The 14,900-nt window shown below is 43.0% G+C and overlaps 1 protein-coding gene across 1 annotated transcript in view; it reads right to left on the bottom strand.

The window, feature by feature from the left end:
- Positions 1–14,900, bottom strand: part of LOC138963357 (NFX1-type zinc finger-containing protein 1-like) — a 32,907-nt gene extending 18,007 nt beyond the window's left edge. The window contains exons 1-8 of the mRNA XM_070335378.1: positions 14,798–14,900; positions 10,205–10,978; positions 8,032–8,193; positions 7,397–7,604; positions 6,530–6,856; positions 5,613–6,331; positions 1,973–2,332; positions 1,252–1,501 (exon numbers count right to left, since the gene is read on the bottom strand). Coding sequence (XP_070191479.1) covers positions 1,252–1,501; positions 1,973–2,332; positions 5,613–6,331; positions 6,530–6,856; positions 7,397–7,604; positions 8,032–8,193; positions 10,205–10,978; positions 14,798–14,799 — 2,802 coding nt within the window. The 5' untranslated portion in view covers positions 14,800–14,900. The remainder of the gene's footprint in view (positions 1–1,251; positions 1,502–1,972; positions 2,333–5,612; positions 6,332–6,529; positions 6,857–7,396; positions 7,605–8,031; positions 8,194–10,204; positions 10,979–14,797) is intronic.

Genomic DNA, 14,900 nt, shown 5'->3' with positions numbered 1-14,900 from the left:
TTTTATCCCCGAGTACGCTAGTACTTGGGCTCAACAGACTGTAATTGTGTGTGTGTGTGTGTGTGTGTGTGTGTGTGTGTGTGTGTGTGTGTATGTGTGTGTGTGTGTGTGTGTGTGTGTGTGTGTGTGTGTGTGTGTGTGTGTGTGTGTGTGTGTGTGTGTGTGTGTGGGTGTCTGTCTCGACTTAACAGCTTATTGCTGGGAAACTACTGGGCGCAGTTCGTTCAAAAGTTGATACACTAACTTGATAATAGGCCCGATTGATCGTATTAAAACGTCATAATGTTACTTGGGAACTAAATGCGAAATAAACCACAAAAACGACTTGGCGGTGGGAGGAATTCACACGGAGCAACAGCCAGCCAGGCAGCCTGATAGAACAGCCAGCCAGCGGATACTGTCGTCACAAAAAGACGTCATGACAAAGTTACACGCAAAGCGAAAGAGACTTTGACGTCATTTACTTTTGTTCGGAATTTTCCGTCTGTTCCTAGCTTGTCAGTGAAAACCTGACGCGAGTAAGCTTACCCAAAACGTCTTTGTTCTCTATTCACATTGCAGCTGTGAAATAATCAGTCTTGTGTCTCGGTCGTGTAGGTACAGAGTTTGCTTCTGCAATCATTGTGTTCGTGTTGATGACGGCTTCATAAGACAAATCAGCGAATCTATCGTGAGGAAGACGTTTATGTACAAATCACCGAACCCAACCCATTTTTTGTGTGCATTTTTCTGAAGAATAAACTGCATGTGGTTAATTTCATCCGTTTAATGCTTGTCGAAACGAGCCATAAGGCTTTAGAATAAAAGATTTCACGCATTGTTTGGCCATCTGATCACAGATGAGGTCGCAGTTTGTAGGTTGAATCTATAAATCGGCCAGAGATAGATCTGCATTTCTGGTCAGAAACCAACATTCACACCACAGGCATTCCAAACATTTATATTGTTAAGTTATGAAGAGGGTCGGCAGTATATTTTTCACTGTGATCAAATAAAAGAGAAAGGCCAGTCACCACGCACATCCTCGGCTCGCATGCAATGTATTTATATAGCAAAGAAAATGCCTGTAATTCACACAGAGCAATCACTTGGTCTTAAACGTGCACAAGACAAAAACTTTCATACTGGGGGAGCGAGCCAGTCTGAAGAGTACTCGGGTCCAGCGCGAGCGTTTTTTATCGAACAAATTTTAGCTTAAAAGCTAAATCTCAACACACGCTTAAAAAATGCCAATCAAAATATATTCAATACCTCAAGCTCTGAAGGGACCTGGCGAATCATGTCAATCCCCAACCAAGCACGAATGAGATAGTAATACTGCCTTTCATGACGTCTTTGCATTTCTCTCTTGATGGCATGAAAGAGTGCAGGGTTCATGACGCCTGTCAGAAGGTTGTCTGGGAGAACTTCATGTTCAGCCAGCTCCAAAATGGTCTTGATCACCTTCTGGTCTAGGTATGGCTGTTGCTGCACGAGCTTTACTGCTTTCATCCGCCAGTACCTTCAGGTGAAAATGAATGCATGCATATTTGAAATAACGATTTTGAAGAGAGAGAAACAACGAAGAAGTACAGGAACGGTGCTTTTCTCTCAAAGTTTTACGTCCTCTTACATTCTTACTTTTGTGCTATGTAATTATAGTCAATCTTTGACATCGAAACCACAGGTCTACAACCATCAAAAGAGTAAATTATTAATGATAATGATAATGTACATGTAAATACCTGATTGATAATGTTCTGTAAACAGCACATTTCCGTATCTAAAAACAAAATACAAGCCATCTAAAAAGAGAGCTGAATCTTAGGTTGTTTTAGTTCTCAGATTTCAAATGTGAAATTAGTTTAATACTTTGAAGGTCAGGTTTACCAACACAAACCAGATCTTTATCAAGAGATTAGCTGGTTGGTGTTAAGTTTTCGCTTTCAGGGAAACTATAGACGGCTGCCTGACTACTGTATCGTGCACTTACTTGTACAGTTCCAGGCGAGTTGCTGAGGGAACTTGGTTTGCCGCGTCGGGATTGATGTTAGTGTCTCCCTGGATGAAGATATCCACACTAATTCCCGAAGTCATTTCTGGCATTGCTCCCTCGGGTAGCCCCAACCACGCCCTCACGCAATGGTGGCGCTGTTCATGATGCACTTGTGTCAGTGGGGTGATGATGGCGTTGTAAACATCTCTGCTCATGACCCCCTGCAGAAGGACGTCGGGCAGTATCTCACGCCTAGCTGAATCTTGCCACATGAGTGACTCCTGCGAGTTGTGTCCTCTGCTGGCTGCGCTTGAGTGGTCACGCTGAAGAGCTGCCAACACCTTCTTCAGCCAAAACCTGGAAATGGTAAGTGAAAGTGTCACGAATCGAACAAATGGCGACATCCGCTCTCCCTCCCTCGCCCCGCCCCCTCTCTCTCTCTCTTTCTCGTTCTTCAGATGTGCAGTCTACAATCAAAGCATTACATAATCATTCATGTTAAACTAAACCGTATATATTGGTTGGTACCCGTCTCCTCTCTCTCTCTCTCTCTCTCTCTCTCTCTCTCTCTCTCTCTCTCTCTCTCTCTCTCTCTCTCTCTCTCTCTAGATCTATACAAAACTAGCTTTGCTTTTGTGGGACCTTCTCTGTGGAACTCTCTTCCTTCGAATGTACGCATTCAAAACCTCCCTCAGGAAACACATACTGAGGTCTTCATAAGTTACGCTGCCGGTATTGTAGCTAGCTTTGTTAATTATAATTATTTTATTACTCTGAAATATTGACTGCTGCATGCCTACATAATGCTAAATCTACCTGTCTTGGTAGGCTCACTGTGTGCTTGTTGAATGGCACTTAGTTGTGTGTATATTATTATTAGTATTATATGTGTTCCTCCTTGTGTGTCTGCGTGTGAGTGCGCAAGTGTGATTGCGTAATTAATGTTCCATTCTGTAATTGCTTTATTGATGTTCCATTCATGTATTTTCTATTACTTTTCTCATTTATTATTACTGTATGTTTGATATTTCTATGATTCTAGTCGGGCGCACGCGTGAATATGTGTTTGTGTGAATGTAAAGGGCACATTGTAAGATTAAGCCTATGGCCTAAAATGTCTACCCTTTATGTGAATAAAATGTTCTAAGTCTAAGTCTAAGTCTAAGTCTCTCCATCTCTCTCTCTCTTTCTCTTCACTTCTCTCTCTCTCTCTCTCTCTCTCTCTCTCTCTCTCTCTCTCTCTCTCTCTTTCTCTCTCTCTCTCTCTCTCTCTGTTCGTACGCAATCAATTGAACAAGTTCAACAGCATCGCGTTTTAGGGGTAATTATTGATTGTGAATTCAAGTGGCAGGCACAATTACAGCATATTTGCAAGAAAGTAGCCAAGAACGTTTTTCTCCTATCCAAGTTAAAGCAACTTACGGACAGAAGGACTCTGGAAATGTTCCGCCATGCTCATGTAAAGCCTCACATTAATTAGGTTTTGACGCTCTGGGATGGCAGCAGTGATGTCCATTTGAAAAAGTTAGACTCTCTCTATCATCGCTCGGCCAAACTCATCGTAAAGGATAATGCCTCAACAGATATGAAATTAAAAATGCTTAACTTTCTTCCACTGGAAAAGCATCTCAAGTTAAACAAAGCCATTTTCATGCATAAATTGTATTACGGTAAAGTGCCGATTTACATTACATCATTATTTAAAGGCACAGTGCAGCTCACAGCCTACGTTTTGCGTTTTTGTTGCAGCTGAGTGCATTTACAGTTCAAAAATCCTCCCATGGTAGTAAAACAAACCCAAAACTACCCAACGACGACTTCTGTAAAGCTCGACAGTTTCTTGTTCACGCGAGTGCATAAATTAACCTAGTTATTACGTGGTGTTTGGTCGGAGTTCGATTCAACTCAATGATTCCGGCCTCCATTTTGTTTTACATAAACTCATGATGACGTCTGACATAGTTTGCAAATGACGTGTCTTTTTGTGCATGATGTGGTGATCTACCTGATCTAAATTTAGATCCAAAAATAGGTCAAGACCAGCCGGGTCCGAGTACGAAATTAATAAGTAAAACAAATCGCAGTTCTTGACTCTTTGGGTGCAAGTCAATGAAACTTGGGAGTTCTTCTAACGGATAGCTGCCTGAGGTATGACTAAAAGCCTCAGGGGCTCCGTGCACCTGGATTTGACAAGTTCAGTACCTTTAATAAAGCTACCCACAGATATGGGTCGGTCAACTTGATCCCACCGATTCCACGAATTGACCTATATGTATAAGACCAGTCTTGCTTTTTCGGGTACTTCAGTTTGGAATTCACTTCCATCATCCTTTAAGCACTTAAAGTCATTAAAAAGTTTTTAAAAATGTGTTAAAAACCACCTAATGTCTGAGTAGTTTAACGCCTTTTGATTTACCAAACTTAGTATTACGTCAAAGATATGCTGTGCATTGTATATTCTGAACATATTTTTGTTGTACTTTTGCTACATGTTCGATTGCTACCAGCTTGTATTTATAATTACCTGCATAGTATGCATTTGATTTTATGAATAACCACATTTGTATGCTCTTCATGCCTCATCTTCCTCATCATCATCATCATCATTATCATCATCATCATTATCGTCATCATCATCATCATCGTCACCTTTATTATCACGTGCTGAAGTTTTCCGACCTCCCTTTGTTGGTTAACTTTTTAACTTTTTAATTTTTTTATTATATAATTGTGTGTCTATGCGTCCCAAGGACAGATTGTAAGAAAAGGCGTAGCCTTAAATCTTAATCCTTGTTAAATAAAGTTCAATTCAATTGAATTCTCTTCAACACTAAACGCCGACTCTCTCTCTCTCTCTCTCTCTCTCTCTCTCTCTCTCTCTCTCTCTCTCTCTCTCTCTCTCTCTCTCTCTCTCTCTCTCTCTCTCTCTACTTCGCCAAAGACTTGTCGATTGCTTTAGACAGGATTGGCATAGTTCCCTTGAATCACACGTGTTTTATCATGTGTATTCGTTATTTAAGCAGTCCTTGTGTATGAGTGGTTATTTGTATCAGATAAGAAATGTTCATTTGAGGAGAATGTTAGCACGTTTCAGATTTGGTATGTCACCCTTAAATAACCACTATTTACAGTATAAACCCAATGTGAATAACGTAGACAGGCTTTGCCCTTTGTGCTCATATGATACACTTGAGACGGAAGTTCCTTTTGTACTTGTTTGTCCCGCATATAATGAGATCAGAGTTGACTTAATAGCCTCAAAGTATTATCGGAACCCATCCATGTTTAGAATGTGCCAATTACTATCCTCTACAAATGGCCAAGTGGTAAGACAGTTAGCAACGTATATTTACAAAGCTATACGATTTCGCACTGATTCTCTGGAAAATGCACAGTTGCAAGATGCAGGTCCATAAGGTTGCTTCTTTTAAACATTGTTCGCTTGTATTATGTGTCACCAGTCTTGTTATGGGCCGGAGGCCTAACAAATAACATTTCCGACTCCGACTCTGACTCTCTCTCTCTCTTCTTCCATCTCGTTTTATCTTATCACAGTTATATTTATTGAACATCTTTGTACTGTGTGATTGAGTTCTGTATCGTAGCAATAGTTATCAAAGAACACGTGTCGTTTTACCGGTATAGTCGAGCCCTCTCTGCAGGAGAAAGATGGTGAACCTTGTTGAAGTTGATGGTGTTGTCATTGCAAACCTCTTTGCCTTGGATAATCTTGGATGTCACCTTCTCAACCAAAGCTGCATGGGGATCCGATTCTTCCTGTTCACTCCCCGTGAGAACCCCATTCGAAAGCCACTGTATTATGTTCGTCTGGCCAGTGGAGAAATGGTGCACGTTCCTTGTCAGACTGTCAAAGTGACCTTCAGGCATGAAAGGTTTCAGAACTGCCATGCTGACGATGACTTGACCACTGGCTTCCAGCTTGGCAGACACAGCCTCGATACGTTCTCTCAGCTGGCCAAGATTCTTCCAACATTCTCTTTTGCTGTTGCTCAAATAAAGTCCTTCCGAAGTTTCCGTTTTCGAGTGCTTCTGGGCGTTCTGGATGTGCTTCAGGTTAAACTGCTCAAGGGCTGTGCTCTGACTTCGACCTCCCACCCTTACAATACCTTCAGGGCAGAAGCTCAGGATGCCTTCCAGAAACTGGTCCAAGGCATGGTTGGTGTAGCAGACGACCAAGATCGGCTTTCCGTCCTCTTCCTCTTCGGGATCTGTCCAGAGGTGTTCGTTCTCCAGGAGGATCTTCGCCACTTTGAGACCGACGTAAGTTTTTCCAGTGCCAGGTGGACCTTGGATGATGGCCAGCTCTTTGGTGAGAGCTGTTCGCACTGCTTCCATCTGTTAGAAGAGAGAACGTGTGTGTGAATGCGGTGAGATTTGCACAAGCTTAGTCTAAATTCATTATTTGATTTGACGTTTTTAAGGATCGACTTCTCATTCATATGCATATTCAGAATATTCATACAAATCCAACTACTGCGAAATACTACAAGTTGGCAGTTGCGATAGATAACGAAGCTGAAATGTGTGTCATACTTGCGACTGGTTGAGCTCGGTTTCCTCAAGAGGCGGCCATCCCGCCGGATTGACCACCGTCACTGCAGATGCAGCATGCCTACTGCCGGCCTTGAGCAGAGTGGTCAAGTTCATGGGGTTCAGCACGTATTTCGGGGTTCTGATGGCTGGATTGCAGTCCACAAGGTATCTGGACATGGGCAGGGAGTCTTTCATTTCTTTCAGCCCTTCCAGCACGTGTCGGTTTGCCTCGAAGTACGCAATGCTTTCCAACATGGTGAATGTGGCGCTGGGGGGAATGTCGAAGAGTTCGCCTATGTCCGCTTCGAAGCGGATTTGAATGATTCCCTGTGGTGAAAGCGAGACGAAATGTCACATGTGTTCATGTCTTGAATAGTCAATTGGTTTACACACTAGGGCTAAGATTTATGTTTCTTCTGAAGCTCCTTTTATTTGAGAAAAAATAAGTACGGGTTACAGTATCCTAAGAAATGATTCATTTGCAGTAAGTCGTATGTATATTTTTGTCACTTCAAGATTGTGCCGATTAAAACTTTGTTCTTTGTGAACTCTCTCACAAATCAACTTCCGTAGTCCAAGTCGATTCCTCTTGACGAACTGACAAATAAATATTAATGCTCTTTCACTAAAGTAGTTATACAACGCACGATCTTACAGATTTTGATTTGTTTTCTCACTGATGTAGGCAAATGTTTTAGCGTTTTTCCAGAAAGTAAAAAACATACGTTTCACAATGTTTGACCTTGGAACTCCTCTCAAACCGAATCCAATCACGTTGTAGGTTACTGGTGGGTTTTTTTCAAAAACAAAAGTAGATACTTACATCCTGGTTAAACATATTTCATTCAGTAAATACAGAGTACATACCATTTCCAAATCTTCAGTGCTGCGATTCGTGACAACGGCAAACATGAAAGTGTCAAAGTCGTCCCGGCTGAGGCAGAGCAGAGACCCGAAAATGAGTTTCTTTGACGACTGCCATCTGACTCTCTTGAGGCGTGAGTTGTCGAACCTGACCCGGTGTTCCACACTTTCTTTGCACGCCATGCTGACGATCTGCACTCCCTGGTAAAGCCTGTGGAGAGTATAACATGAGAATAGTATCTGAGAAACATTCGGAAGTAAAGCCTGCATGAGAAAATAACATGAAAACAGTATCTGAGAAAAAAAGGGACGTTGATCTGGGCAGAGCAGTCACACTGGCAAAAACTTCAGCAGGTGCACACAAAAATAGCGTCAATAAAGTCAAGGTAATGAATATGTTATGTGAGGAGGAAAGTCGCTTGTTCACTTCCATGCTGGTTATTGTCTCAGGTGCCAGGAGATGGTTTCCGCATAACACTCAATTACTCTTTAGCACGTGTATACATTTAGAACGATTACGTCCCGTTGTTTCTTAGAATGAATATGTTATTATCTTTTGTTTTCTATCTTCGTTTGTCTCTTGTTACTCAATTTTTGTTTTATGTATGTTAAGACATTTTTTTTTAAAGATAGCGTACCATACATCTCGAAGCTTGGAGACATTTTCTCCAGACGACTTGAGGTTCTTGTACTCCCTGATGCCCTCGCGAAGCGGTCTGATACAGTCTTCCCTCATCAGGCGGAAGTGGACGTCCAGGTAGTGGTTGGCGTCACGGAATGACCCCTCCTCCTTGTTGGCCCTGTGGTGAGTGTTCAGATTAGACAGACATGCACAAGATACTCCGGCAAACATACTGACAAAGGCGTTCTTTGTCCTTATGTGTCTCTATTTCTCTATTTTGTCTCTCTATCTGTCTATCGCTTTCAGTCAGTCCTCTGTCTCTGTCGATGTCCCTCTGTCTCCGTCGATGTCCCTCTGTCTCTGTCGATGTCTCCATGTCTATATCTGCTTCTGTCTTTCTCTCCGTCTCTCACTTGTCTGTCTGTCTGTCTGTCTGTCTGTCTGTCTGCCTATGTCTCTCTCTTTCTCTCTCTCTCTCTCTCTCTCTCTCTCTCTCTCTCTCTCTCTCTCTCTCTCTCTCTCTCTTCTCTCTCTCTCTCTCTCTCTCTCTCTCTCTCTGCTCTCTCTGCTCTCTCTCTCTCTCTCTCTCTCTCTCTCTCTCTCTCTCTCTCTCTTTGCACTGCTTAGTTAATTCCCTCTTGGGCGAGGGCTGGATGAAAAAAGATCTTTGCTGTATCTACTCCATTACCCTCGAAAAATAAAGTTGGTTCGTTCGTTCGTTCGTTCGTTCGTTCTCTCTCTCTCTCTCTCTCTCTCTCTCTCTCTCTCTCTCTCTCTCTCTCTCTCTCTCTCTCTCTCTCTCTCTCTCTTCTCTCTCTCTCTCTCTCTCTCTCTCTCTCTCTCTCTCTCTCTCTCTCTCTCTCTCTCTCTCTCTCTCTCTCTCTCTCTCTCTCTCTCTCTCTCTGTGGCTTGCACGATTGCACCAATAGATAAGACAATAACTCATCTCTCAAACTTATTTTTCTTTTTTGAAACAAAAACAAAAATAGAGGACGGAAACTCACAAATCAAAAATGTTACATACAACTGAAGTGTCACATACGTTCCATGTCTGAACAGAAAATCTGTTGCAGTAAATCCGTTACTATAGTTGTCTTTCAGCGTGATATTAGGCTCTGATATTTCGTTCAAGAAATAGCGTAGCAAAGCTTCTTCGACTCGCTGGCATTAGGTTGTCTCGACAATAGACGCCATTAGGCTCTATGTTGTCCCACTGATAGAAAAATAGCTCATAATGGAAGGGCGCTGGTTTCTGTGCGACGCTTAGTTTTCGAGATAGGTGTGACTGACGAAGAACAGGACGTCACATTCCAAATAAGCACGACTATGTTGCAGGTGGAAGCCGCTGAGATTGCATTTCTTCGGGAGGTTTCCGCAAAAATAGATATTAAACGATTTGCGCGAAACAGTTGAGAAGCAGATGATCTCTGAGATCTCTGTTCGTCTCGTGATAACGTTATTTTGTATGATAACGATTCACTTGCAAACTAAAGTATACAATTTGGTGTGTCAGGGGTAAATGTAAATAGAAATGTGTAATACAGACAATGCAAACAAATAAACGTGTTTTTCTCGTGAAAATGTTGCGTTGTGCGGGTGTTTAGGTGGTCACACCTAAAACCGTTATTTCTTGTGAGCGACGCAGCATTATTATGCTTATGGCATCACTTTCTTTTTCTTTCTTTATTTGGTGTTTAACGTCGTTTTCAACCACGAAGGTTATATTGCGACGGGGAAAGGGGGGAAATGGGATAGAGCCACTTGTCAATTGTTTCTTGTTCTCAAAAGCACGAATCAAAAATTTGCTCCAGGGGCTTGCAACGTACTACAATTAATGACCTTACTGGGAGAATGCAAGTTTCCAGTACAAAGGACTTAACATTTCTTACATACTGCTTGACTAAAATCTTTACAAAAATTGACTATATTATATATACAAGAAACACTTAACAAGGGTAAAAAGAGAAACAGAATCCGTTAGTCGCCTCTTACGACATGCTGGGGAGCATCGGGTAAATTCTTCCCCCTAACCCGCGGGGGGTTTATGGCATCACAAAACAAACAATCACAACGGCCCTTCATTAAGCCGCACATGTATGGACCTCAGAATCCTCCATTATGTCAATACTAACAGACGTAAGCTTACGTCTAATGCAAAAGTACACAAATGGATATGACACAAATCTCACCTAAGAAATAGTTTCTCGTTCCAGTCCATGTCCCGAGCACTGGGGAAGATGGGCAGCTGGTCGAAATCTTCAGGGGGGAGCTGGTCGTCTTCGCTGGCTGGTGAGTGTTTCTTCTTGCCTCCCTCTAGGACCATCTTCATCATTTGCTGGCATTCCCCAAGCAGTTCTCGCACGCCCTCTGCAAGGGTCGGTTTGTTTTCCTCCAGTGTTCTCACGACGTTCTGCATGGTGGTGAGGGCCGTCAGCAGCAGGTAGCACTTGGAGGAGTAGGAAGGCAGTCTGCGGCACACCTGGAAGAGGAGCTGGTGGAGCAAGCCGACGACCTCGACGACCTCAGTGTCCGGAAAGGACGACATGTTCTGGATGATGAGCGCGGTCAGGTGGGTGTCCAGGAATCGGGATGTGCAGACGGCCTGGAGAACCTTGCGCACGATTTCGCGCTGGAGGTCGTTCTGCAGGACTCTGCTGAGTACCTCCAAGGTGCTGACGATGTCGCCGCTTGACATGAATTCCGCTGCCAGAAAGTTACTGAATCCGTCCATCTGACTGTTCAGAGTCACTGTGACTTCGTCAGTATTCTCAACTCCGGTTAAGGTTTCAATGGAAAACGTTCTACTGCGTGCTCCTCTGCCTGTGCCGAGGAAGCCTCCCCTACCCCTCCTTCCTCCTTGGCCTGTCCCTCCTCTGAAGTTCCCTCTTCCTCCCCTTTGACCGTAGTGGCCTCCCCTACCGAAGCTGAACTGGAATGAAGCATCCTTATTTTCCGATCCTGCCCTGTTGCAACACAAACGATAATTCATACTTTAGGTTCAATCGATATATCGATCGTATGTCTACATACGAGACGTACTTCAGGTAAAGGTTTGAAGACTGTATTGCAGTGAGTCCCCTCACACTGCGGGATAGAGGGGAACGAACAAGCGGATAAAATGGCCAAACTGGGTGCGGAGGATGAACAAGAAGAAAACCCAGTGAGCGCCATAGAGATGAAAACCATCATAAAGTCTCTGCTCAAAACCCCTCCAACGCATGACAGCTACCACCAACTGTCAAGACCTGAACAGGTAGTCATTTTTCGCCTGAGAACAGGGCACAACAGAATGCAACAACACCTGCACAAAAAACTGCGAGCCGTGCCCTCCCCCATGTGTCCCTGTGGAGACGCAGAGCAGGATGCAGCCCACATCCTGCAGGACTGCAGAAATCTCCAGCCCCTGAGGAGAGAGATCTGGACCAGGCCGGTGCCCCTTCATGAGAAGCTGCATGGACCTGTGGAGGCTCTTCATAAGACCACCAGCTTCATTACCAGAGCTGCATGGACTCCAAGTTTAACATTGGCGAACGACAAGAAGAAGAAGAAGGTAAAGTTTCGGATCGTTACAAGTAGCCTATGTTATGCGATCTTCTGGATTGAGTGTAAAACCCGCTATAGGTTTGTTGACTTACATCCAATAAAATCATGACTTCGCATGTATACAAGTAATGTCAAAGATTCATTTGAGTATGACCACTGGTATAAATGTGCTAGTCCTGTGAACAAGATTGAATTATTTTGAAAGAGTATGTGCTATAGCTGTGCCCAGTCGTGCGTAACCGCAGCATGTTTTGAGAGGCATTTATCAACAATCGCTGTCTCTGGAAAACAGCATAAACGTTCCATATTTTGTCTCATGTTTACATGCCAAGTAAATTTACGTCAGTTGTAATACTGAAACGGAAGTTTGGTTGTCCCCAAATCAGTGACAGGGTTTAAAACACTTTTTGGAAGATTGCATAATATCTGAGTAAATACATGTAAAGATCAAACATTTACTCGAAGCAAGTCTCGTATGTAGGCATAAGATTCTGAAAGTGTCAAAGCAATCCACAAGGTCATTGCTGAAATACAGCGCTTTCTTCAAGATACCCTTCAAAACTGACACAAAAACTTCCCCTTTTTGACCGCTCATGCGATCGACACCTACACAAGTAGGACTGGCATAACACAAGACATTTTGCAAGATAACTAAACATAACAACCTGTTTCTGATAGATAATTAATTTGGCTTTCTCCTTGTGTGTAAAATTTGCCAAGTTATGCATTCTCTGATTTTTGATCGACTTTATAATTGATACCTTACGTTTTTCTCTGGTCGATTTTGGGGGTACTCGTATTTGAGCGGCGGTCACGTGACCCCTGTACAAAACCTTTGATCCGCCGGTAAGTGTGCCAAGTTGAGAGCCTCTAATTAAATAGTGGCAATAGAAAGTTGAAATAAAATGACACGGGAGTGAATGTTTTAGTCGGGGTACGAAACATAAAGCAATAATTGTGTTGCTAAGTTTGCATTTGAATCATTCTGCGTTCCATTTATTATCTTATCTTGATTCGTGAGTCACATTTAATCCATTCACTACTTTTTTCTTTTTTTTCTTTTTTTTTCTCCTCTTTATTGTTTTCATTCTCTCTTCTCTTGCTTGTCCCGACGCTTGTTCCTTCTCCCAGTATGCTCTCACGCTGCCCCGTCCCAGCACTCACTGCAACATCCACCGCTGAACTTCGTTCCGCCGCCAGACTTGTTTTTTGCGCTTTCTGAGTCAACCAATGTTGGTCAGACACCTGGGCACCCTCACAATCGCATTCGTGAATTTACAGACACTCCAGGGAAGGATGTCAGGCCGCTGCGGTAGGCTACCCTCGGAAGATGACACTGCTGCTGAGTCACTTCGACGGTGTTCAGTATTGGTCCTGTTCCTGGCCAGGGACACAGGCACCGCTACCTACTATTGACGACATTGACTGTTAAGTCGCGGAGTTAGACTGAGTGAGCGTCTCCTCGGAGAACAGACCTATGACGGCTTACTAGTGCCAAAACCTAGGGTTACCATTTTCACGTGAAAATTAGTAATTAACAGTGTTAATTACTAATTTTCATTTTTGCCTCGTTTTCGGTCACAGTAGTCGGACTTTAAGAGTCCGCACTGAGAGGCTTCAACGTCCGGCAAACATCACTCTCACACTATTTCTGAAATATCTTTTAATAGAAGGCCTTATCGAGCAAGTTATCCGATGGGAAGATGCATGTCACAGTTTGTAGCGCTTTCCTTAACGTTGTTTTGGGTATCTTAGAAAAGAATAATCGACACCGAAAACTTTCGAATCGAAGCTGTTCGTAGCAGACGGACTTTTGATCGGCTGTGGTCTCACACTTTCACAGATATTTTTCAATATAATTCCTTATTCGACAAGTTGTCGGGCAGACAGTCGTACCTCATATTTGTTTCCACTACCACACTCATAAATTTGCTTTGTAGTGTATTAGTGAAGGACAATCGATCCGAAAATGTTCGAACCGAGAGAAGAAAAATGGCGGCCGGCTGGACATGTGCTAAAGGTCTGACGGATCTCTTCGGTCGAGACTCACACACTTTCACAAATATCTTTCGATAGAATTCGTTATTCAACAAGTTGTCACGGTTATCTACACATGCGCTCAGCTCTCATTGTTAATTTGCATCGGATTAAAGAACTATGGACCAGAAAAGTTTCGAATCGAATGATGTTTCGCTCTGGCCGGTGTAACAGTCGCGCATGCTCATTTAGCCCCCGCAGTCAAGAGGCACATGAAAATTAGACATTAACACTTGAAAATTAGTTATTAACACGTGAAAATTGTAATTTTCTCGTGAAAATTAGTAACTTTCACGGGTTAATTACTAATTTTTATTTTTGGCCCAGTAGTAAGTTGTCATGCTGCGTCCTGACACTCGGCTGTGTGATCCCAGCCTTCCCATTGGAACTTTAGCACTTCCACTCTGGGTAGGAGGCCGCCCGAAAAAACCCACGCACCCCTTATGGGATTCGAACCACGATCTACCGGCCCGCAGTCCGACGCGCTAACCACTGCGCCACGGGGGCCGGTAATCCATTCAAAACTATAATGCTTTCGCTTTCGCGAGACCGGCTAATGTTTATGTCATTTACGAGAATTTATATCGCGCACATATCTCACCACACAAGGCGACTCAAGGCGCATGTTACCTATTAATGCCGTGTGAGATGGAATTTTTTACACAATATATCACGCATTCACATCGACCAGCAAACCTCAAGCCTATTAGGGCGAGCATTCACCTTTCACGGCCTTTATTCCAAGTCACACGGGTATTTGATGGACATTTTTATCTATGCCTATACAATTTTGCCAGGAAAGACCCTTTTGTCAATCGTGGGATCTTTAATGTCATAACAACCCATTACGAGTTTCTACATCTCTTTGTCACAACTTTTGACATTTGCTGGTATGACGATATCGATCGAAATAAGAGCTCAAGCAAGTGTAGCTCTCAGTGAAGCAGCCTCGGAGAAGAAGAAAGCTAAGCAGGCCAATTCCATTATTCTCAAATTACTCTTTACTGGAGTAGTAAAGGCAGCACTTTTCTCCGTCTGATATGGATGTGAAAAACGGCTGCGAATGTATTACATTAAAACGATCATCATTATAAAATCACAATCTCTTCATGCGCGTATAGACACGCGCATATGAACGTGCTATATATAGCATACATATTCAATGATACGGAAGTAATAAAAAAATAAATTGTTCTACTTACATGATAGATGTATCGACAGGTTGGATTCAGTAAACACAGGCAGAAAGCCTTCAACTTGAAATAAACTGAAACAATGTCATGATAGGCCTACTGGGGCTTTACT

Source organism: Littorina saxatilis, linkage group LG1, assembly GCF_037325665.1.
Source record: "Littorina saxatilis isolate snail1 linkage group LG1, US_GU_Lsax_2.0, whole genome shotgun sequence".
Taxonomy (NCBI): domain Eukaryota; kingdom Metazoa; phylum Mollusca; class Gastropoda; order Littorinimorpha; family Littorinidae; genus Littorina; species Littorina saxatilis.
This window is presented reverse-complemented; position numbering and strand designations above follow the sequence as displayed.